The sequence below is a fragment of the Pristiophorus japonicus genome, chromosome 22 (genome assembly GCF_044704955.1).
Source record: "Pristiophorus japonicus isolate sPriJap1 chromosome 22, sPriJap1.hap1, whole genome shotgun sequence".
NCBI classification, from domain to species: Eukaryota; Metazoa; Chordata; class Chondrichthyes; family Pristiophoridae; genus Pristiophorus; species Pristiophorus japonicus.
The window spans coordinates 7,927,011-7,950,851 of record NC_091998.1 but is presented as its reverse complement, the minus strand read 5'-3'; the positions used below and the strand labels follow the sequence as shown (position 1 = coordinate 7,950,851).

General features: G+C 47.0%; 1 protein-coding gene across 1 annotated transcript in view; it reads left to right on the top strand.

Annotated features, from left to right (window-relative positions):
- Positions 1 to 23,566, top strand: part of ascc1 (activating signal cointegrator 1 complex subunit 1) — a 57,133-nt gene extending 33,567 nt beyond the window's left edge. Inside the window, exons 7-10 of the mRNA XM_070865571.1 lie at positions 6,237 to 6,356; positions 11,763 to 11,887; positions 13,790 to 13,869; positions 23,088 to 23,566. Of these exons, the coding sequence (XP_070721672.1) occupies positions 6,237 to 6,356; positions 11,763 to 11,887; positions 13,790 to 13,869; positions 23,088 to 23,204 (442 nt within the window). The 3' untranslated portion in view covers positions 23,205 to 23,566. The remainder of the gene's footprint in view (positions 1 to 6,236; positions 6,357 to 11,762; positions 11,888 to 13,789; positions 13,870 to 23,087) is intronic.
- Positions 23,567 to 23,841: the final 275 nt, after the last annotated feature.

The following is a 23,841-nucleotide window of genomic DNA, read 5'->3' as shown; positions in this document are numbered from 1 at the left end:
TCTGCCGGGGAATCCTGCAGAAAGCTTTGCAGCCGGCTTCTCCTGTCTGTGCACCGCTCTCCCTGTCGGTGGCATTGACTCAACATCCGTCCCTTGCAAGCAGAAGTTCAGGTGCAGGTTTAACCATAACTAATACAAAGAGAGGAAAGTCTAGCATTTATATAGCGCCTTTGGCCACCGCCGGGACACTCCGAAGCGCTTCCCAGCCAATGAAGTACTGCTTTTGAAGTGTAGTCGCGGTTTTAACGTAGGCACTACACTAGCTGAATCCTGGGCTGGTGTACCATGGGGGAGGGCGGGGGGAGGCTGAATTTTGCCGGAGCTTCTCTTGCTCTGCCGTGGTAACTTGGACGTGGTTTCCGCCTAAGTGACGGCAGTGGAGCGAGAGAAACCCTGAGGAAATTTGCTCCCACCTCCCACGTCTTTACCATGTGTTCGGCTGTGCAAGGTGCTCTGATGGTCAGTGTAATGCATTTGCTTCATGGGTTCTTTGCTTAAGAATTCATAGCAACACATTGCTATTAAGAACTAGTTGGTTTATTAATAAAGGTTTAACAATCACACGACATATTACCAGTTCATCCACCAGGCTCACAACCACCTGCCTCATTGTGGATTCCCGAACCCAACTGGCTGGGGTTTTATTCAGTCTTCTGAAGCCACTCCCAACTCAACAGCTCTACAACTATTTTAGTAAGAACGTTTAAATCAAGTACCTGAACGGCCCCCTCGACTACCCGCTGTCGGGACCGCTTGATGGCCCCCTTGGCCATGCCCAGAAGCAGTCCTACGAGGAGGCCTTCCGACCTGCCCACTCCCCCTCTGCACAAGGTGCCCAAAGATCAGGAGTGTGGGACTGAGGTGCAGCCAGAATTTGAAGAGCAGCCCCTTCAAATAATGGAAGAGGGGCTGCAACCTGACACATTCCACATAAGCATGGAACACGGACGCTTCCAGACCGCAGAAATTGCAGGCAGCCTGGGAGCCCGTGAACCGACTTAAAAACCGATTGCACGGGATTGCCCCATGCAACACCCTCTAGGCCAAGTCCCCAATAAATAAAGGGAGGACTTCCACATAGAGAGCACTCCACTGGGGGCCCCCGCCGCCTCCGGATGGTAAGATAATGTGCCATGGCATGTCCGGATGGCAGACGAGGATTCAACAGCTCTACAAACCTGTGAGCATACTCACAGGTACACACATTACAGACAGTACCTCAGTAATATTTTTCCCGAGTTACTTTTGGGTGAGCATGACCTTGGCGTGCCATTTGATTTGCAGCCAGAAACACAGAAGAAATACATGAGAAAAAGGTGATGAAGCAGAATGAAGTGTTACTACACAGGAGAGCTTCACACCGAGAGCAACAGATGGCTGGCTATGGAAATGATGCAATCAACATGACCAGGCTGTCCCGCGCGCGTCCTAATAATCATCACACCTCTGAGATTGTTACTGTCTGTAGCACACAGCTCTTGTCAGATGCTGTTTGCTTCCCGTGGGGGTGAGGAAGGGATATAGAAAAAGAAAGACTTGCATGTATACAGCGCCTTTCACGACTACCGGACGTCTCAAAGCGCTTTACAGCCAATTAGCTACTTTTGGAAGTGCAGTCACCGTTGCAGTGTGGGAAACACGGCATCCACTTTGCGCACAGCAAGCTCCCACAAACGTCATTGTGATAATGAGCAGATCATCTGTTTTTGGTTATGTTGATTGGGGGATAAATATTGGCCAGAACACCAGGGATAAACTCCCCTGCTCTTCTTCGAAATAGTGCCATGGGATCTTTGACGTCCACCTGAGAGAGCAGATGGGACCTCGGTTTAACGTCTCATCCGAAAGCCGGAGATTCGGAAGATGGGAGGATAGGGGAAGGAAAATGAGTTTGTTGTGCAAGAAATGTGGAAGCAGCAGCTTGGGCTGAATAGAATCCACTCACTCTGAGTATCCCAGGCCATTTACAGGGGCACCCTTGTGTTTGGGTCTTGCAATGCACTCGAGGTAAATGACAGAGAACGCATTGCGAAACGTGCACTGGGATGAAAGCAAATTAGGCAACTTGGGTCCCGTTTTGAGAGTCGTGCGATGTTATATCTTTTCAGCGCGTGGCGTTTTACAGTACCTCGTGTGTTCGAAGCGCACTTTGCCATAGCTTACTGAGTTATAGCTCTGCAGTGGTGCACATTGAAAATATTACATAGGACCTGGTGGGATTCTGACATTTCAGCGAGAAGTGGACTGAACAAAGTAACCCGTGAGAAAGGTGAGTCCACAGGACTTTAAATGACCCATCACACCCAGCTGGTGTTTATTCTGTCTATACAGTAAACAAAGTTCCCATAAGGACGCACGGCCACACAGCATTCCAGGAATCCCGCGCAGCCGGAGAGCTGGCCTTTAAATTGAAAAAAACGCTCATGCGCAGAAGTTTGAATGGGTCACACAGCCAGTTAAAGGGGCCACACGGCCCACAAATAAATCACAGGGCCCGTTGGCAATAACTAATTAAAATTGTTATACAAAAACTTTGTGAACTTCAGTGTCAGCTGTGGCTTAGTGGGCAGCACCCTCGCCTCTGAGTCGGAAGGTTGTGGGTTCAAGTCCCATTTCAGAGACTTGAGCACAAAAATCTAGGCTGACACTCCCAGTGCGATGCTGAGGGAGTCATCATCATCATAGGCGGTCCCTCTTATCGAGGATGACTTGCTTCCACGCCAAAAAGGGATGAGTTCACAGGTGTTTCAATGAAGGACCTATTATTCCAGGTCCCGAACTACATCCTGAAAGGTGGAAAGATGCCTGTGCGTGGATTTTTTTAACGTATGGTGACCGTTGCACACCAGCCACCACACGGGCTTGACAGAGCCAGGTCTTGGTCCAGTGGCAAGGATTAACCAAGACGACTGGAGACTAGCTCTGCTGCACGGACTTGGTGCGCGCACATATCGCAGTGTGGGCTGGCCTGTGCTGACCCTGGGCCCTTGCTGAGGGAGTGCTGCACTGTCAGAGGTGCTGTCTTTTCAGATGAGAAGTTAAACCGAGGTCCCGTCTGCGCTCTCAGGTGGATGTAAAAGATCCCACGGCACTATTTCGAAGAAGAGCAGGGGAGCTATCCCCGGTGTCCTGTGGCCAATATTTATCCCCTCAATCAACACAACAAAAAACAGATGATCTGGTCATTATCACATTGCTGCTTGTGGGAGCTTGCTGTGCGTAAATTGGCTGCCGCGTTTCCCACATTACAACAGTGACTACACTTCAAAAGTACTTCATTGGCTGTAAGGTGCTTTGAGACGTCCGGTGGCCATGGAAAACACTGTATAAATGCAAGTCTTTCTTTCCTATTTTCTTGCTGAGTCATAGAGTAATGCTGTATATGCACACTGTAACTTGATTGATGTGCTGGCAAGTGGAGTTGGGTCCTTTTCCCATATGAATATTTCAACAGCTGCGGTTTCTGCAGTGTTTTTATGCAACAGTTCACTCTGGATCAGGTTACAAAGATTAAAGCTACATTTTAAAGGGGAAATCGGAACCCCTTAAGATTTCAATAACAACGGCTTAACCTCTACCACATTGCAGCGGCGGAAAAAGCTTGAGAGCCCTTACGGTGATCTTACCTGAGACCAATGTTCCCGTGGACTCGCAGTAATTTGGAAGGTACTGCCCATGCTTTTCCATCCGAAATACCGCGCAGGGCAGAAAATTTAAAGGGACCGCGCATTGCAATAAACAGGCCATGCACAACAAAGACAATTTAGAGGGAACGTTGCCTGCAACCTTAATCAACATGACAACAACAGATTATCGGGTCATTGTCACATTGCTGTTTGTGGGAGCTTGCTGTGCGCAAATTGGCTGCCGCGTTTCCCACATTACAACAGTGACTACACTCCAAAATTCCTACATCGGTTGTAAAGTGCTTTGAGATGTCCGGCGGTTGTGAAAGGCGCTATATAAATGTAAGTATTTTTCCTTTTTTATCAGCAGCACGCATTAACCAACTGAGCTAATCAGCCCAACCTTAAAGGGGACTGGGATAAGCCTGTGAACAGGAAAATATATAAACAGGTATTGGGTAATGGGATTAGAGTAGTCAGCGCCATTGAAAAGCTAGCACCAGCATAGTTACAGGCAAATAGGCACAGCAGTGGACAGTTAAGCCCTTCGAGCCTGCTCTGCGATTCAATGAGATAATTCTTGATCTGCGATCTAACGCCACACACCTACCTTTGCCCCATATCCCTTAATACCTTTGGTTAACCAAAAGCTACCAATCTCAGATTTAAAATTAACAATTGATCTAGCATCAATTGACATTTGCGGAAGAGAGTTCCAAACTTCTATCACCCTTTGTGTGTAGAAATGTTTCCTAATACCAATCCTGAAAGATCTGGCTATAATCTTTTGACTATGCCCTGAGTAATAGGATCCCCAACCAGTGGAAATAGTTTATCTCTATCTACCTCATCTGTTCCCCTTAATATCTTGAAAACTTCGATCAGATCACCCCTTAACCTTCTAAATTCCAGGGAATACAACCCTAATTTGTAATCTCTCCTTATAACTTAACCCTTGATGTCCGGGTATCATTCTGATATTGGTGACAAATAGGTGCCCCTGTGAAGTTTAATAATACAGTATTTACAAGAATATGTTTCAAAGTAATGCATGTGTCTTTGTCACTTTTCTTTTGCTTTGGTTGCCACTTCTAAAAGGGCCGAACATGACTTGGAGAGGATGACGTGGGCAGCAGTGAGCATGGTTCCAATTATTAAGTTGAGAAGCTGGAAAGATTAGAAAGCAGTTGAGTAGAAAGAAAGAACTTGTATTTCTAAGAACATAAGATCCGATCATGGACTCAGCTCCACTTCCCTGCCCGCTCCCCATAACCCCTTATTCCCTTATCGGTTAAGAAACTGTCTATCTCTGTCTTAAATTTATTCAACGACCCAGCTTCCACAGCTCTCCGAGGCAGAGAATTCCACAGATCTACAACCCTCTGAGAGAAGAAATTTCTCCTCATCTCAGTTTTAAATGGGCAGCCCCTTATTCTAAAATTATGACCCATAGTTCTAGTCTCCCCCATCAGTGGAAACATCCTCTCTGCATCCACCTTGTTAAACCCCCTCATAATCTTATACGTTTCGATAAGATCACCTCTCATTCTTCTGAATTCCAATGAGTAGAGGCCCAACCTGCTCAACATTTTCTCATAAGTCAACCCCCCTCATCTCCAGAATCAACCTAGTGAACCTCTGAACTGCCTCCAAAGAAAGTATATCGTTTCTTAAATATGGAAAGCTTATATGGCACCTTTCACGATTTCAGTCGCTTTACAGCCAATGATTTACTTTGAAATATAGTCACTGTTGCAATGCAGGAAACACAGTAGCCGATTTGCGCACAGCAAGCTCCCATAAGCAGCAATGAGATGATGACAACCAGATAACCTGTTTTTTTTTTTAGTGCTGTTGGTTGAGGGATAAATATTGCCCAGGACACTGGGGAGAACTCTCCCGTTTTTCTTCGAATAGTGCCAAGGGACCTCGGTTTAATGTTTCATCCGAAAGACGGCATCTCTGACAGTGCGGCACTCCCCTCAGCACTGCACTGGAGTGTCAGCCTGGATTATGTGCTCAAGTCTCGGGAGGAGGACATGAGCCCACAACCTTCTGACTCAGAAGTGAGAGTGGTCCAAGGCTGACATCCCAAGAAGACAGTTTAAAGGGGTGAAACTCGGAGATATATAAAGTATAAAATGGCACAGGTAACAGGAGCCCAGAATGCTCCTTTATTGTTAGTGAGGTAGAGTATGAGGATGCAAATTTAAATTAGTGAAAAGTAAATTAAAATTGATATTATAAAATGCCTATTCGATGGTAAGACAATGGAATCAAAGACAGACGAATTTATAATGCAGTCGGATGCTAAGCTATATGTCTTTTGAAGAGATGAGACTCAAAGAGCCAAATGGCCTTTTCCTACCCTTGAATTACTTTCTGGTGTCCCTGGGGGTGATGTTCAGATGAAACTCGTCAAACAAGTCTAGGCTCACTTTTGTAATTTTATGTTTTTTTTCTGAAGCCCTTAATTGTGCGACTCTCTTGTATATTTCTGAGTTTCCCGTTTAGATCTGACAGCCCAATCTTCGAGCAGTTGCTGTGGCTGTACCTGTGTCGATTGCTTTACTTGTCCTCTGACTGCCTTGCGCTCCCCGTCTGTTTCAGTAACCTTACAGGTGGAAAGCCGCTGCTTGTGAGGATGGAAGGGATCGAATACATGAACGACGACCCAAGCATGGTGGATGTACTCTACGGAAAAATTCAAATGAAGAATGGAACAGACAAGTAAGTGATGAAGACCCTGACGATTCAGTCTATACCAAAGTGGACATCTGAGAGCTGAGGCGATTAGTTCCCTCTGTAGACCATTGATGTAATATTAAATATCCCCTCCCCTTTTCCTTTCCTTTCTCCCGCCTGGTGATCAAGCTTCTGCCCAACATTCTTGCATCAACCAGTGGCTCGAAAAAACAGGTTAACCGGTTATTCATATTCCGGCTATTCATCGGCCGAACGGCCTCCTTCTGTGTTGAATCGTACTCCAATTCTGTAAAATTCTGGCTGCATTTGCCTAGATAACGGCCATTGCATTTCAAAGTAATTCATTGGGCCGTTACTGAGAGATGTGATGAGGTGCAAGACTGTCTTGATGTACTTTGCAATTTCCCCTGTATTTTACTCTCAGCTCCATGGTCATTTCCAAAGCCATTGGTTTTTGGTTTTCATGTGGAGGGGGGGTGGTGCCACGGACAGACGGAGCAGTGAAATGTGACTTTTGGAACACCAGTAAAATTCTCTGAATCCCATGTAATAGAGATTTGATTTATTCAGACAGCGCAAGTCACGGAATAGAATCGTAAAAGGCTGGAAGTATTCAGCACGTCAGTCAGCATCTGTGAAGAGAAAGAGACAGTTCTGACGTCACTGAAGGGTGCACCCCCTGTGTATTTCCAGCATTGTCTGTTTTATTTTACATTCGCATTTTTATTTTGCTATAAACCATGGGCCTTGGTTGTTTTCTTCATGGATGTGAGTGAAAGCCACTGAAACTGTAAAATGGTCGAATGATGGTCTTTAGCCGAGCAATGAACATTGGAATATAACAACAGGAGGAGGCCATTGAGCCCCTCAAGCATGCTCCGCCATTCAGTGAGATCACGACTGATCTGCAACATAACTCCATCTCTCCATCTACCTGCCTTTCGCTCATATCCCTTAATACCTTTGGTTAACAAAGATCTACCAATCAACAAGGAAGTGAAATCTAGTAATGTGTTCCAAACACTTATTCAAACCAGGGTGTCACCCGAGTGCCCGCAAATCGAGGGCAGCCATTCTGGAATTGGAGGGGCGCGCAGGGACATGGTTGATTGGTGGTTACCCTTCCCATGACCCAGTTAGACATAGAAGCATAGAAAATAGGTGCAGGAGTGGACCATTCGGCCCTTCGAGCCTGCACCGCCATTCAATATGATCATGGCTGATCATGCAACTTCAGTACCCCATTCCTGCTTTCTCTCCATAACCCTTGATCCCTTTAGCCGTAAGGGTCACATCTAACTCCCTTTTGAATATATCTAACGAACTGGCCTCAACAACTTTCTGTGGTAGAGAATTCCACAGGTTCACAATTCTCTGAGTGAAGAAGTTTCTCCTCATCTCGGTCCTGAGTAGCTTACCCCTTATCCTTAGACTATATCCCCTGGTTCTGGACTTCCCCAACATCGGGAACATTCTTCCTGCATCTAACTTGTCCAATCCTGTCAGAATTTTATATATTTCTATGAGATCCCCTCTCATTCTTCTAAATTCCAGTGAATATAAGCCTAGTTGATCCAGTTTTTCTTTATATGTCAGTCCTGCCATCCCGGGAATCAGTCTGGTGAACCTTCGCTGCACTCCCTCAATAGCAAGAATGTCCTTCCTCAGATTAGGAGAACAAAACTGTACACAATATTCAAGGTGTGGCTTCACCAAGGCCCTGTACAACTGCAGTAAGACCTCCGTTCTCCTATACTCAAATCCCCTCGCTATGAAGGCCAACATGCCATTTGCCTTCTTCACCGCCTGCTGTACCTGCATGCCAACTTTCAATGACTAATGTACCATGACACCGAGGTCTCGTTGCACCTCCCCTTTTCTTAATCTGTCACCATTCAGATAATATTCCCGCACTTCTTGTAAAATAGCGGGCACGAAATTGTTGTGATTGCCATGTGCTGTCCGACCTCCCTTCTCCCGAGGAAGTGAGAGGATCGGAACTGAAGACTGTTTGTAATTTGCTGACGGACATGAGACCTCCGGAGGAAGGCAGTGATCCCACAAGTGTTTCGTTCCGTGTGGGATCATCGCTGGTCTGAAGAGTCTCCGCTTACCATCAGTGGGAACTCGCTGCTGTTGGGAAGCACTGACTCTAGTTGCCTGGCTGAGACCCCCTCCTCTGCCAGACCCAAGAGATAGTTAGTGTGAATAACTATTACTTTCGTAATTTTGGTTGGGAAGTCACTCCTAATGGTAGTTTAATGCTGCAGCACTACATTATTAGGCAGTGCAAAGATCTGTTTCAGCAACAGTGCACCAATGTATTCTGGGTCAGATACTATGAAAGGCATCCTGTTTACAGTTGCTTATTGACATGGAAAATGAAAGCGAATCTCACCTACGCAGGGGACCGGACAGCTGTGCAGCTGCACATGCCTTAATGCCCTGCATCTCTCTCTCTCTAGAACATAAGAACTAAGAGCAGGGGTCGGCCAAACAGACCCTCGAACCTGCTCTGCCATTCAATAAGCTCATGGCTGATGTTTGACCTCAGCTCCACTTTCCAAGCCGGATCGAGTATTTTCTGGCGCTGCGTGGGTTTCCGATTTGGGAGTGGGAATGTTTGGGGGAAAGCCTTCCCTCCATAGATCACCGCAGTGAAAAAATATCTTCTGCCTTGCTCCATCCGCCCAAAGGATCGGGTTACTGGCGTCAGCTGTACTCTGCGAATTCCTAATGTAACCAGAGTATCTGTGGGACACAGCAAAGCCCCTATCCACTCGAAGCGACTTTACTCGGGTTACTGACAGACCAGTTTATTCATGTCCTTTCAAACGCCCCGAGATTAGAATTGTTTTGAACAATTTGTATTGGTGAATTGCGGAGGGCGTCGATGTATAAATTATCTACCAGTATCCTTCTGCGAGGTTATCTTCTGTAGCCTTGCAAAACACCTCCCTGTGGGAGTGCTGATTGGTTCTTTGAGTAATGTTCCCCAGGACTGATGCCTTGAGACCAGAGACTCTTTGATGTCATTGAGCGATGTGTTTCCTAATGATATCAAAGCAGCAACATTCCTCTCGGGTTTCTGTGTTAACTATTCCCATCTGCCAACATTTCATTTACAATTTTCAAGATGTACGTTTTGCTTTCATGCATGGTACGAAATGAGAATTAATTTTCTGTTTTCAAAGAAAAATTACATCGTTCCACCACCCCCTCCCCACACCCCCAAACTCTTCTCGCCATTAAACAACAACAACTTGAATTTATATAGCGCCTTTAACGTAGTGAAACGCCCCAAGGCGTTTCACAGGAGTATTATGAGATAATAATTTGATACCGAGCCGTACAAGTAGAAATTAGCGCAGGTGACCAAATGCTTGGTAAAAGAGGTAGGTTTTTAGGAGCGTCTTGAAGGAGGAAAGAGAGGCGGAGAGGTTCTCCATCGGTGGCCGTGCCTTCTGTTGCCGAGGCCCCAAGCTCTGGAACTCCCTGCCTAAATCTCTCCGCTTCTCTACCTCTTTTTCCTCCTTCAAGACTCCTTAAAACCAACCTCTTTGACCTGCGCTAATTTCTACTTATGCGGCTCGGTGCCAAACTGTTTTATCTCATAATACTCCTGTGAAGCACCTTGGGACGTTTCACTACGTTAAAGGCGCTATAGAAATACAAGTTGTTGCTGTTTTAGGTGCAGAATCAATTTGAATGTTTAAAAGGGAGATGTTTGGGGAATTGATATTCAAGGATATGGAGAAAGAGCAGGGAGTTGCGATTTTAAAAGTTTGAGGTGCCACAGTCAACGAAACAGCAAAGAACATTCAAATAAAAGCAGAAACTGTTGGAACTACTCAGTGGGTCAGGCAGCATCTGTGGAGAGAGAGAAACAGAGTTAACGTTTCAGGTCGATGAGCAATCATCTGACAAAGGGTCACAGAACCGAAACGTTAACTCTGTTTCTCTCCCCACAGATGCTGCCTGACCTGCTGAGTTTTTCCAGCATTGTCTGTTTTTATTTCAGATTTCCAGCATCCGTGGTGTTTGGATCTTGTAGCAAAGAAGCCTTGTTGGGCTTGACTGCCCGTTCCAGTTCCTCTGTCCCAAGAAATGGTGCTTGAGGCTTTTTTTATGCTTGGTAATAATGGTGCGTTGAGACTTGGGGGTGAACTGGACACCGGCTAGGGGTCGAAGTTCAGTTCCTGCCGTGGCCGTTAACGTGCGCGGGAGGCAGCTAATGGGCAGCAAAGGCCGGCCTTCGACAGTAAGCGGCGCCTGCGCAGAAATTCAATCCGCTCTTTGGCAGAGGCACCAAGAGCTAACGCTGCGCCGGCTAACGCCTCCCGCGCGGTGACATCACCCAGCGCGCCAAGGCTCCCTAGCGCCTCTATCGCGATATTTAGTTTGAACGTCGGCCTTCCCGGCAGGCGTTCTTACTGCTTGGAATCGGTGAGTAATCAGCGGGACTCGGGCAGAATCGCCCAGAGAGCAAGGTCAGTTTTTTTTCTTTAATTATTTCTTCATTTTTTTTCATTCGCTGTAACAGTGGGGGAAGTTTGCGTGTGTGGGACGGAGAAGTTTGAAGGTTTGTTCTTTCTTCCCTTTTCCCGTTTTCCAGCCAGCATGGCGGCAGCCTCCCGATGTGAGATTCAGTCGGCCTCCTGTGCCCCCGCCCGAGGATGGGTGTGCAAAGCCATTTCTTAGCGCTGCTCTCTCAGCTTTGGGCGTAAAAACTGAATTTGACCGTTGGAGCCTGCCCCTAATGCCCGGCAGTAAAATCAGCAGTGATACTGCCTCACTGGAGTTTAGAAGAATGAGAGGGGATCTTGTGGAAACATATAAAATTCTGACGGGATTGGACAGGTTAGAGGCAGGAAGAATGTTCCCGATGTTGGGGAAGTCCAGAACCAGGGGTCACAGTCTAAGGATAAGGGGTAAGCCACTTAGGACCGAGATGAGGAGAAACTTCTTCACTCAGAGAATTGTGAACCTGTGGAATTCTCTACCACAGAAAGTTGTTGAGGCCAGTTCGTTAGATATATTCAAAAGGGAGTTAGATGTGGCTCTTACGACTAAAGGGATCAAGGGGTATGGAGAGAAAGCGGGAGTGGGGTACTGAAGTTGCATGATCAGCCATGATCCTATTGAATGGTGGTGCAGGCTCAAAGGGCTGAATGGCCTACTCCTGCACCTATTTTCTATGCTTCTATGTAAAAACGGTGGTACCAAATTTCGAGCCCTTAGTTCCTTACCATCCTCCATTGGAGCAAAAAGTCCCCACCTTGAAACAACAGCTGACCAAAATGCGATAGCAGGTGAGTTAGGCTGCGATAAAACAGGAACCCGTGATCATCCGGCTTTGGAGCATGCTCCCGTTTAGCTGCCCGTGCTCCTGTTGTGTTTCTGTGACCTGATTATTCCTTTGTTTCACAGATTGCAGCTGATTGTAGACGGGCTGATGGAGCGATTTATTGCCTCGGGGCTGATGGAGAAGGAGTGGGGCAGGGTGAAGCTCCATGCTACTCTGATGAACACCCTTTTCAGAAAGGACCCAACAGGTACGTGTGAAATACTGCTCCCAATACACTCGCCACACCCAGTGCACTACCACTCTCTCAGTCTCAGTTACACAGTGCCATCAATACTGGCCGATCCACACATACATGACCTTCACATGCCAATATACAGCATGCTGTATAGGCCATGATATTAACCCCTCAGAATTCAAGGTACTGGTGTAAAGATGCTGCACAGGATGTTCACAACAAGTGCATCAACACTTGTAAAAGGAAAAGGCAGGGTAAGGTTTCAGGTATAGTTCCCCTGATGGGCTAACACCTGAAATGTTAACTTGCCTTCTCATTGCTTATGTGTGGTAATCTTGTAACAAATGCAGGAAGATTGTTTAAAAGTGTTTGGGATTTGACCAGATTTCACCGCTACAGACTTTTGGACAAGTTCATCCAATTCCCATGTAGTTTTTGTACATTGATTGATGCCCAAACTGGCTAAAGTGCCACAATTTTCTCCCAGATTCACCTCCGCTCTTGGTGTGACGCACAGATTAATTCAGAGCTTTGCGGAGCACTTAGGCAGTTGTGCGTTACCTCAAAAATATGTACCTTCAACTAATGTTTCCCCCTAATCTTGTTTTTGGGTGCTCGGTCCCTTTAACGGGCTGCGCAGCCCATTCAGTTTCGCGCATGCACGAAATTTCACATTGGAAAAGCCTGCATGGACGCATGACTTAAAGAAAGAAAAACTTGCATTTACATAGTGCCTTTCATGACCACCGGGCGCCTCAAAGCACTTTACAGCCAATGAAGTTCTTTTTGGAGTGTAGTCACTGTTGTAATGTGGGAAACGCGACAGCTAATTTGCGCACAGCAAGCTCCCACAAACAAAAATGTGACAATGACCAGATCATCTGTTTTTGGTATGTTGATTGAGGGATAAATATTGGCCCCAGGACACAATTCCCCTGTTCTTCTTCAAAATAATGTCGTGGGATCTTTTACGTCCACCTGAGAGAGCTTTAACGTCTCATCCGAAAGACGGCACCTCCGACAGTGCAGCGCTCCCTCAGCACTCCACTGGGAGTGTCAGCCTGGATTTATGTACTCAAGTTCCTGGAGTGGGACTACAACCTTCTGACTCAGAGGCGAGGGTGCTGCCCACTGAGCCACAGGGAACATTGCCTCTAACTGCTCCTCCAGTACAATGTGCACACATGGATCAGGCACACAATCTTCCTCCATGGCATGCTGGAGAGGGCAAGAGATGTGGGGGGAACTGTGATGCTGAGTAGGTTGCTGATACCAGTAGTGAGCTGCCAATTTGAGCTTCCCAATAAACAGATGAAGTTGTAGTCCCAATTTATCTGGGAAGAGTCTGTTTTCTGTTGGGTTTTGGATGAAAGAAAGACTTGCATTTCGATAGCGCCTTTCATGACCACCAGATGTCTCAAAGCGCTTTACAGCCAATGAAATACTTTTGGAGTGTAGTCACTGTTGTAATGTAGAAAACACGGCAGCCAATCTGCGCACAGCAAGCTCCCAAAAACAGCAATGTGGTAATGACCCAGATAACCTGGATTTTTTTTAATGTTAACTGAGGGATAAATATTGGCCGGGAGATTGGAGTGTTCCCTCTGAGGTTTCATAAGCCCGCATTGACGTACCTTGCAACTGGTCGGTTGTTGTGAGGTGCCAGAGAACGAGCAGTGTCTGTGAAGCTATCGCCCAGAAGGTGCCGATGTCTGCAGGGGTTGGGGAAGGAGAACATTGGCACTGAAGCTGGGCTATCAACACTGACCTCGCACCATCTGTGCTTTATGCTGGGGAGCCAACTAATGCAAGAGCCAGGGATATTTCTGAGCTGCATTCATAAGTTTGTTTTTTGTAATTCCAGTCTGCTGTCCGTGATGACCTGTCAATAACGAAAACTTTTGTCGCTTTTAGTGGAAGATCGAAATTATGCCGCTTCGGGGAAACAGAATTTGCGTGAAAGAGAGTCGTTTGATGCAAGAAATGTGTTAAAGGTCGGTAACCTGGTTAGGAAAATAAATAATAACAGAAAATGCTGGAAATCTCAGCAGGGTCAGGCAGCATCTGTGAAGAGAGAAACCGAGTTAACGTTTCGGGTCGATGACCCTTCGTCAGGACTGGTGAAAGTTTGAAATAAACAGATTCTTAAGGAGCACTGAAAGGGGGAGGGGAGGAAGAGCAAAAGGGAAGGTCTGTGATAGGGTGGAAGGCAGGAGAGATTAGAGAGTCAAAAGGGATGATGGGCCGACTTGCGATGGTAATGGCAGGTTAGAAAAAGATTAGTCTAGATAGGGTGTGAATAGCGGAATAATGACCAGCTGTCATGGGAAACAGAGAGAAAAACATTACCTAAGATTGGAGGGGAGGGGAGGGGGACGGTGGAGGGGGTGTTATGGTCTGAAATTGTTGAACTCGATATCGAGTCCAGAAGGCTTTAAAGTGCCTAAACGAAAGATGAGATGCTGTTCACCAAGTGGAAAATAAATGCTGTTTACTTGCTTCTTCGCACAATGGTTGCAGTTAACAAGGTTCTATAATTGACCTTTTTCACCACCCCAAATCCATTGAGTAGGTTTCTGGTTATGATACAATTAGTCCAAACTTCAGTACTCAAAATTTGAGGTTTTTTTCCCCAATGAGAAATATATGTCAACTTTGGCTCGGTGGGTAGCACTCTCGCCTCTGTCAGCTTAATAAGAACATAAGAAATAGGAGCAGGAGTCGGCCATTTGGCCCCTCGAGCCTGCTCTGCCATTTAATACGATCATGGACTCGGGTCCACTTTCCTGACCCTTTACCCATACCACTTTCCTGCCCCTGCCCATAATCCCTTTATTCCCTTATCGGTTAAGAAACTGTCTTAAATTTATTCAATGTCCCAGCTTCCACAGCTCTCTGAGGCAGCGAATCCCACAGATTTACAACCCTCTGAGAGAAGAAATTCCTCCTCATCTCAGTTTTAAATGGGCAGCCCCTTATTCTAAAAGTACGGTTATGGAGAGTGGGCAGGGAAGTGGACCTGAGTCCGTGATCAGATCAGCCATGATTGTATTAAATGGCGGAGCAGGCTCAAGGGGCCGTGTGGCCTATTCCTGCTCCTGTTTCCTATGTTCTTATGTAGAACATCAGCAATCGTTTGATAAAAGTCGCAATGTAATGGGAGCAACCCAATCGGAGAAACAAAACCACAGCATCTGAGCAGCGTTCAAATGTCAGCATTTCTAATCTGAAGAATGCTCTTCAACCACACAAACCGAGGAAAGCACAGGTTCAATCCGATCAAAGAGAGAGATGGGAATTTAAAATTCCCATTATTTTTCACTGGGACGCAGAAGTTGACCTTTGACACTAGCTTTGAGATATAATGGAAAATTATATTCTGCAAAAGGTAACTTGTCAATCACTTATTTTATTTTTCAAGATTAATATCTCAATTGTGCTTGCAGTGTTTTTATAAAAAAACAAGGATTAGATTCCTTGCTTAGCTTCACAATGATGCTTAAAAGTTTGACTCTAATAGCGATGCGTGATGGGCAATTCTATGCACTGGCCAAGCAATTCTGTTTGTGAGTCCGGGTGAGTGTACGCAACCTAGAAATTACTCGGAGGAATTGAGCAGCTAGCAGCTGCAACATCAGAAAATGAGCACCGAAAACATGACAAGCCCTCCCGGGCAATATCCATGTTATCAATCCCCATGTGGGTAGCTCCTGCAGTCAAAGGAAAGCTGTGGTTTAGTAAATGAGGCTCTCTCTCTGCAGAAGAGGAGACATTAAGAGTGAGCTAAGAATTGCCATCGGATTTAAGGCTTCAGATGTTGTTTACACGGTATGCGAGATTAGTTTATGATGTCATGTTTATCACTAAATTGCATATTTTCCATCACTTTATTTTGTATATCAATATTTAATTAACCATTTTACACTTGTGCGCACTTCCTGGCTGCACAACTTGATGTCTTGTCTTATTTTTGACTCACTTTTTTAATGTCTTTTTTTCTACCATATTTCGAAGTCCACATTCTCAGCTGTTTGTTTTCCGCAAAGACTTGCAGAGATTTTTTTTTCAGTGTACTGCAGTGCCTCATAAAATAATTGGAAAAACATGACGTTGGTAATTCACAGACTGTCGACTGTGATCATCTTTACCTTTCTCCCTCCGAGACAGCTGTATCAGTCAAGGCGTGGGATTAGGGGTTGGGTTAGGGTCAGCAGAGGGATTTTTTTTTTTAAGTTTAGGGTTGGAGTTCTCCTGCATTATATTTGATTCAGGCCCTTTGGTGACTGCGGGGCCGAAATCGGCCTGTTTTGCGCCTCCCATTAGCGCTAACGGCGGGGGTGGGGGATGCGAAAGTGCGCGAGAGTTAGCAGACGCACTGACACGGTCGCGGCGTTCCCCGCCAGTAGCGCCCCGGGCCGCCACGCTATGGCCGATGACGTCATCGCCGTGCACGATGACGCCTTGGCGCCCCACGCCGACCCCTTTCCATCCCGCAGCGGAAATTGAGCAGCGCCCCGCGAGGCTGCCGTGAGCGGTATCGGCGACAGCCCAGCAGGTCGCAAAACGGGCCGGCGTCCGCTCGCGGGGCGGAAGTTAACGGGGAGGTGGGGAGTGGCGCGCGGTGCGCGCCGCCATTTTGTAGGTTTGGCCGGCTCGTCGGTCGGCCCGCCTTGGTCTTCCGTTGCGTGGTCCGGGCAGCAACACCCGGTGGGCCATCAGAGGCGTGGCAGCCCTCCCCTTTAACAGAAAGGGAGCAGCCGCGTAGCGCTGGTGAACACGGCCGAGTAGCGCCCCCCCGAACCCGCCTCAAACAGAAAGTGGAGCCTGCGACGTTGGTAACCTGTATTTCAGGGCTGGCGTGGGACTTCCTTCTCGGGGGCAGGCAGTCACGCCCTGACTCGGTTACTGCGCCAAACAGGGCGCTGAGGAATTTCACACCCTATGCTTCTGATTTTAAACCCAGTGTCTCTCTTTCCCCTTTGTGGGAGTGTCCAGTTCATAATTGGTTTCAAACCCCATAATCTCCAGGGATTGAACCCCATGTTCCATGAAATGTCTGGTGAGGGCTTTGTCTTCATTTTCTGTTCTAATGGCACTGAGGTGCCCTGTAAGCCTGGTCCCTAGAGTGTTCCCTACTTAACCTATATATAAAATGTTGCTCGGATTGCATAGATTACATTGTGCTGTTCGCATGGTAATCTTTTGTTTTATTAAGGCTGTTTTCCGCTTTGTTTCTGTTTTGTATCAGTTATCCCTGGCTCACTCACCTGACGCGATTTGTATGTCAGCAAAGTTTTGCGCTGTGACGTTGATTCAGAGCTCGAAGCACAGTGTGATTTGTAGTCTTCATTACTGTCTTCAGGACATCATCAGGCTTCCTCGCTGTTGTGTCTGTCCGAGGCCGGCCTGGTGATGCAAGCACTGAAGCAGGGCTGCTGAACGCCTCACTTCCTGACTCAACAAACCAGGAAACTGATCCTTTCAGTCACAAATATTTCCACTATAGATATCTCACTCTGCCGTCCTTCCTCACATTTACTCTGGTAAACTGAACGGCCTCATTAATTCGACATGCACCTTTGCACCAGCTGCAAATTGATGGTCACTTCCAGACTCTATCTTGATTAGTCACATCGGTGGTTCCGTCAAGACACAGTGAGCAAACGGCAATCTTTCGCAAGCTGTTCCTGAGTTGCTCACTGATATTTTTAGCTTTGCACAGGACCTTGTCCTTCACAGCATTTTGACCAAGAGGCATTTCTGCTCTGCACTGCACAATTTTGTCCTTGTCGGGGAAAGTCACTGAACAATGTGTCAGCACGACTCCGTGTAACAGTCTTGATAGGTTCAACCCCTGAGAGAGGTTTTCTTATGTTGAGAGATTGTGTAGAATGAGCCTATCTATACCCTCTGGAGTTTAGAAGAATGAAAGGTAATCTCATTGAAACATATAATATTCTGAGGCGGACTGACAGGGTAGAGCTTGTTCCCCCCCGGGCTGGAGAATCTAGAACCAGGGGTCACAGTCTCAGGATAAGGGGGTTGGCCATTTAAGACAGAGATGAGGAGGAATTTCTTCACTCAGAGGGTTGTGAATCTTTGGAATCCCCTGCCCCAGAGGGCTGTGGATGCTGAGTCTCTGAATATATTCAAGGCTGAGATAGGTAGATTTTGGGGGTCTGGGGAATCGAGGGACATGGGGATCGGGCGGGAAAGTGGAGTTGAGGTCGATGATCATGAATGAGGCTATGAATTTATTGAATGGCGGAGCAGATTCAAGGGGCAGTATGACCTACTCCTGCTATTTTTTATGTTTACCACATGGCAGAACGCAGCATGACATTTTTGGAGCTTGCTGCTGCCAGTTGGTTGTGGTTTGGTTTGCCCGCTGGATCCAGCGGACCAGCTCCAGTGCTCAGTACACTTTGCTTTGTTGCTTATGGAACGCAGCCACGGTTTTGTGGTTCGTCGCCAGAAAAGCATTTCAAGCCGAATGTTCGGGACACAACAGAATGGGCGCACAGTTTTCCCTCTGCGTACTATCACTGTGAACCTTTCTGCTCGCTACTCTTGTATTACTTACCACTGTCATCGCATCCATTATAGAAATTTAGGGCACAGAAGGAGGCCATTTGGCTCATCGTGTCCGCGCCGGCCGACAAAGAGCTACCCGGCCTAATCCCACTTTCCAGCTCTCGGTCCGTAGCCCTGTAGGTTACGGCACTTCAAGTGCACATCCAAGTACTTTTTAAATGCAATGAGGGTTTCTTCCTCTACCACCCTTTCAGGCAGTGAGTTCCAAACCCCCACCACCCTCCGGGTGAAAACCATTCTCCTCAACTCCCCTCTAAACCTTCTCCCAATTACTCAATTAATATTTTTTTACGCAGAATGAATAATTATTTTTTTAATGAGTTTCGTTGCTGGTTGGGAGCCAGTATGTCTGAAGCAGCTGTCCAGGTAATGTCAACCGCTCTTGATTCTGAGAATTTATCGACAAGCTCATCTAATCCCTTTCACTATAACTGGCAGCTTTTACAGTGTTGACTGTTGCACCTCACCCACATTGTAAGATGCTCAGTTTTTTTGTGGGGAAGCTACCAGGCCAAGCTTTTCCAGATGTTCATTACAACAGGTGGGTTCTAATGTGATATACTTGGCTCTAAAGAATCTGTGGTATACTGAATGTGAACTGTATCTTGTAACCAGCTAATCTCATTCAGCCCTTAGGAGCTGGTTAAGATCCGGGCTCTAGAAATGGTCTTATCAAGGATAGAGATTACACTCAAAATAAAATAAGGGAGTGAGGGCTCAATTTTCCCCAAAGCATTTTTTTTGCATGCTTGAAGAGTTACGCCCGATTTTTGGGGGCCTAAGTACGGCAAAAAAAAAATTCTAAGTTTCCCCGTTGGATTTCTTCATTTTGGCCTGGCGTAACCCGACCTTTAGTTTTGAGGGTGGAGCCTTGATCTGCGCCAAAAAGATCGGGCTGCCATGGTAACAGGGACACAATGCGAGCTGAGGCTGCAAAGTGAAGCATACAGCCAGCTCCCAACACATTAAAATAATTGAAAAACACATAGCAGCAACTTACCTCCAATCCTGCCCGAAGGCTGTCCTGTCCGCTCCCTTTCTCAGTCCCCATTCTCCCTGTCCGGTCCTGGTTCGGGCTCTCTCTCTCTCTCTCTCTCTCTCTCAACCAGGGACCGAGAATGGGACCAGACAGCCTTCGGGCGGGGTTGGAGGTAAGTTGCTGCGATGTATTTTTCAATTCTTTTAGTGTGTCCGGCCATCTGCTGCGTCGATTTCCTTAACTCTCTGCAAGATTTTTCTGGAGAGGCTACATACGCCGGCCTAAGCACAACCGGAGTAACTCTCAGCTGGCCAAACTTCCCTAAATGGCCAGAATTGGCGCGGGCGGCAGGTTACGCCCCCTTTGGCTGAAAAATAAACTGACCTTAAAAAAAATCGTAACTGAGTTACGCTGGTGCAAATTGATCGGGGAAACTGTGGTTTTTCAACGTAGGCCAAAAAAAGCAGCCTGCTCCAAAAAAAAACAGTGCAAATCACCGACGGAAATTGAACCCTGAAATCTTAACTTGAAAGAATTCTGTTCACACGAATTTTCCAAGGGAGTGAACTTTATTTTTTAAATTGGCCAAGCAGAGCTAAAATAATTTGCATTAAAATGTAAATGATGATGTTTTGCTTCTCCAAAACCCTTGCACTCAGCATTTCTCGTTGCATGTGTTGTGCAGAATTCCTGTTTATTCAGAGGAGTAAGGATGAAAGCACCAATTACAGTATTTTATGTGCATCATTAGAAGACTTGCTGTTCAGGGTATTTGATATGCAAGAGTACAAGATTCCATTTCAGCAGGTTAAAGAGCAAACCGCTAGTTACAGTAGTTGATGTGCAACTGCATGGGGTTCTTGTGCAGCGGGGTAACGGTTAAAGCCGTGATTCTCTGTGTAAGGCGACTCTCGTAAAATATCGACACATTCTTGGGGACCCCCGACCTCGTTTCCAAATGATAGAGACCGCAAGCCAAAAGAAAACCGCACTGTCTTTGCAGAAACCAGTGTTATGAGTAAACAGCAAAAGGAACGACTTCCCAGTAAATCAATAAATACAAGCAAAATACAAAATGCTGCAGTGTGTCCGGCATCAGACAGATAGAAATCTGCTGACACCATAAACCTCCCAGGATTATCCTGTGGAGTTCTGGTTCTAAACCTATGAGTTTAGACAGTACTTTTGGAGTGCAGTCACTGTTGTAATGTGGGAAACACGGCAGCCAGTTTGCGCACGGCAAGCTCCCACACACAGCAATGTGATAATGACCAGATAATGTGTTTTTTTGTGATGTTGGTTGAGGGATAAATATTGGCCCAGGACACAGGGGAGAACTCCCCTGCTGTTCTTTGAAATAATGCCCTGGGATCTTTTAAGTCCACCCGAGAGGGCAGACGTGGTTTAACGTCTCATCTGAAAGACGGCACCTCCGACATTGCAGCACTCCCTCAGCACTGCGGGCCCAAGTTTCCACATGATTTGCGCCTGATTTTTAGGAGCAACTGGTGGAGAACGGACTATGTTAGAATTCGCAATTCTCCACATTTTTTTTTCTGCAGTTCTGGTCAGGTAGAATAGTTCTACTTTGGAACAGAATTTTTTCTTCAAAAGGGGGCGTGTTCGGCCACTGATGCCTGATTTGAAAGTTTCCACAGTGAAAACGTACTTCAAACTAAAGTAGAATGGAGCAAGTGAAGATTTTTGTAGAACTGAAAAAACCTGTTCTACACATTAAAAAATCAGGCGCAGGTTACAAATCAGGCGTCCAGAACGAGGTGGGGGGGGGGGAGGGGGGGAAGGGAACTCATTAAATTCTACAATAAATCCTTATTTATACTTCTACAAATATTATACAAATAAATCCAACCTGAATAAACATTTATAAGCAAAGAAAAGATTAAATAAACCATCTTCCTACCTGTGTGAAAGTGCTTCAGCCAGGAAGAATGGTGCAGCAAGCCTCACAAAACGAGGGAGCCGACCGAACGCGGGCCGGGTGGGGGGGGGAGGGAGCCGACCGAACGCGGGCCGGGTGGGGGGGGGGAGCCGACTGAACGCGGGCGGGGGGGGGGGGGGGAGCCGACCGAACGCGGGCGGGGGGGGAGGAGGGAGCCGACCGAACGCGGGCCGGGTGGGGGGGGGAGGGAGCCGACCGAACGCGGGCCGGGTGGGGGGGGGGAGCCGACTGAACGCGGGCGGGGGGGGGGGGGGGAGCCGACCGAACGCGGGCGGGGGGGGAGGAGGGAGCCGACCGAACGCGGGGGGGAGGAGGGAGCCGACCGAACGCGGGCCGGGGGCGGGGGGGGAGCCGACCGAACGCGGGCCGGGGGCGGGGGGGGGGAGCCGACCGAACGCGGGGGGGGGGGGGGGAAGGGAATGGAGCCGTTCCAGACGGCTGGCGGGAAAGAGAGAAGGCTGCAGGAAGCCTCAGAAATTGAGGAGCCATTTCCCGACGGCAAAAGGGGGAGGTCGTCGGGAAACGGCTGCCTCAACTTTCTGAGGCTTCCTGCAGCCTTCTCACTGCTACAAGAAGCCTCTGCTGATGGCAATGTACTTTTATTAAAAAATGTTCAAAAACTAAACAGCTACAAAGAACTACAAAAATGGCCGAGTGCCAATGTTTTTTTTCACACTGAGCATGTGCGAACGCTCCAACCCGCACGCGCAGCGTAGCCGGCAGGAAAAAAACTAATTTAAATAGTACCCGCCCCCTCCCACTTACAAAATTGGCACGAGTGTAGGCTCCGCCCCCCTGGGCGCCGCGCCAGGCAGACAAGGAGCTGCAAAGCGCTCCAGAATCGCTCGGTTTTTTTTGGGCGCGAAAAACGGGCGCCCAGCTCGGAGGGGCGCCCGTTTTTTTTATCATGTGGAAACTTGGGCCCAATGTGTTTTTTTGTGATGTTGGTTGAGGGATAAATATTGGCCCAGGACATCGGAGAGAACTCCCCTGCTCTTTGAAATAATGCCCTGGGATCTTTTAAGTCCACTCGAGAGGGCAGACGTGGTTTAACGTCTCATCTGAAAGCTGGCACCTCCGACATTGCAGCACTCCCTCAGCACTGCGCTGGGGTGTCAGCCTAGATTTTTGTGCTCCAGTCTCTGTGTGTTGCTCAAAGTATTGTGTAGTTACACAAGAATTCCTGTACAGCTGGGAATGTTTACCCCCCATCCCCCCTGCATTGAGGTGCACCAAGCTAGCAGTAGTCTTGAGTGTATCCAATGAGAAATGACCTTCCCTCTTGTAAGTTAAAGTATTAATACCTTCCTTTCTTAAATCATTTTTGTGTCATTTTTGCTGGCTTTTAAAAGCTTCCCAATCTTCTGTCCTCCCACTAGTTTTGGCCACTTTGTATGCCCTTGTTTGTAATTGGATACCGTCCTTTATTTCTTTAGTTAGCCACAGATGGCTATCTTTTCTCTCGCACCCTTTCCTCCTCACTGGAATATATTTTTCTTGAGAGTTGTGAAATATCTCCTTAAATGTACACCACTGTTCATCAACCGTCCTACACTTTAATCAGTTTTCCTGTCCACTTTAGCCAACTCTGCCCTCATACCTTCATAGTCTCCTTTATTTAAGCTTAGTAAGCTACAAGCTCCTATTTCTTATGTCCTTATTTCTTATTTTCATTGCAGAAATGTGAAAATTACCATTTTGGCGAAGTGGAGCTGAACATGGTGCACATCTCCCAGAGGTTCTCCGCTGACAGTTCTGGCTTCTATTCTTCCTCTGGCACCGTTGACTTTTCCTAGAGGGACGGTATTGTTGAGCCAAGACTGATCAACAGTCTGCAGAGTAACGTTCTCTTTTCCCCCCCCCCCCCCTCCCCCCCCAAAAAAAAAAACATGACTGACGGATGAGTCCCGTTGCTCAACTTTGGAACCACGGCAGGATAATCTCGCCCACTGCTTAGTCGTGAATGCACCAGGTTTGCAACGGTGATCCATTTCCCTCCTTTGTTCTAGAGTAAGGAGCTGAATGGACGTGACTTTGCAAGAACAGTGACGGTGATGCATTAGAGACTGTAGGAGAAAGCCTGCTTTCACATCATTCATCCCTGGATTTCTTTAAATGTCATCCCAGTTTTGCACAGTAAAATATTTGCAGTAATAGATTTAATTTTGGGTGATTTTTTTTTTTCCCTCCGGGTGAGCTGTTGTTATTGAAAAATAGAGCACTTTCCCCTTTGCTCGAGCCAAGTACTCCCAGGTCAGGTGTAGCATGGTCGGGGCAGAGTAAAGCTGCCCAGAATTTGCCTCTACGCTGTCCCTCAAGAATACCTCCTGTTGCACCAGTTTGACATTTTGTCCATACCCTGACCAGTCACCCTGTGCTCTCTCTGCCAGATTGCCATTTTTATTTTTGACATGGGCCACCAGTGACTGAATT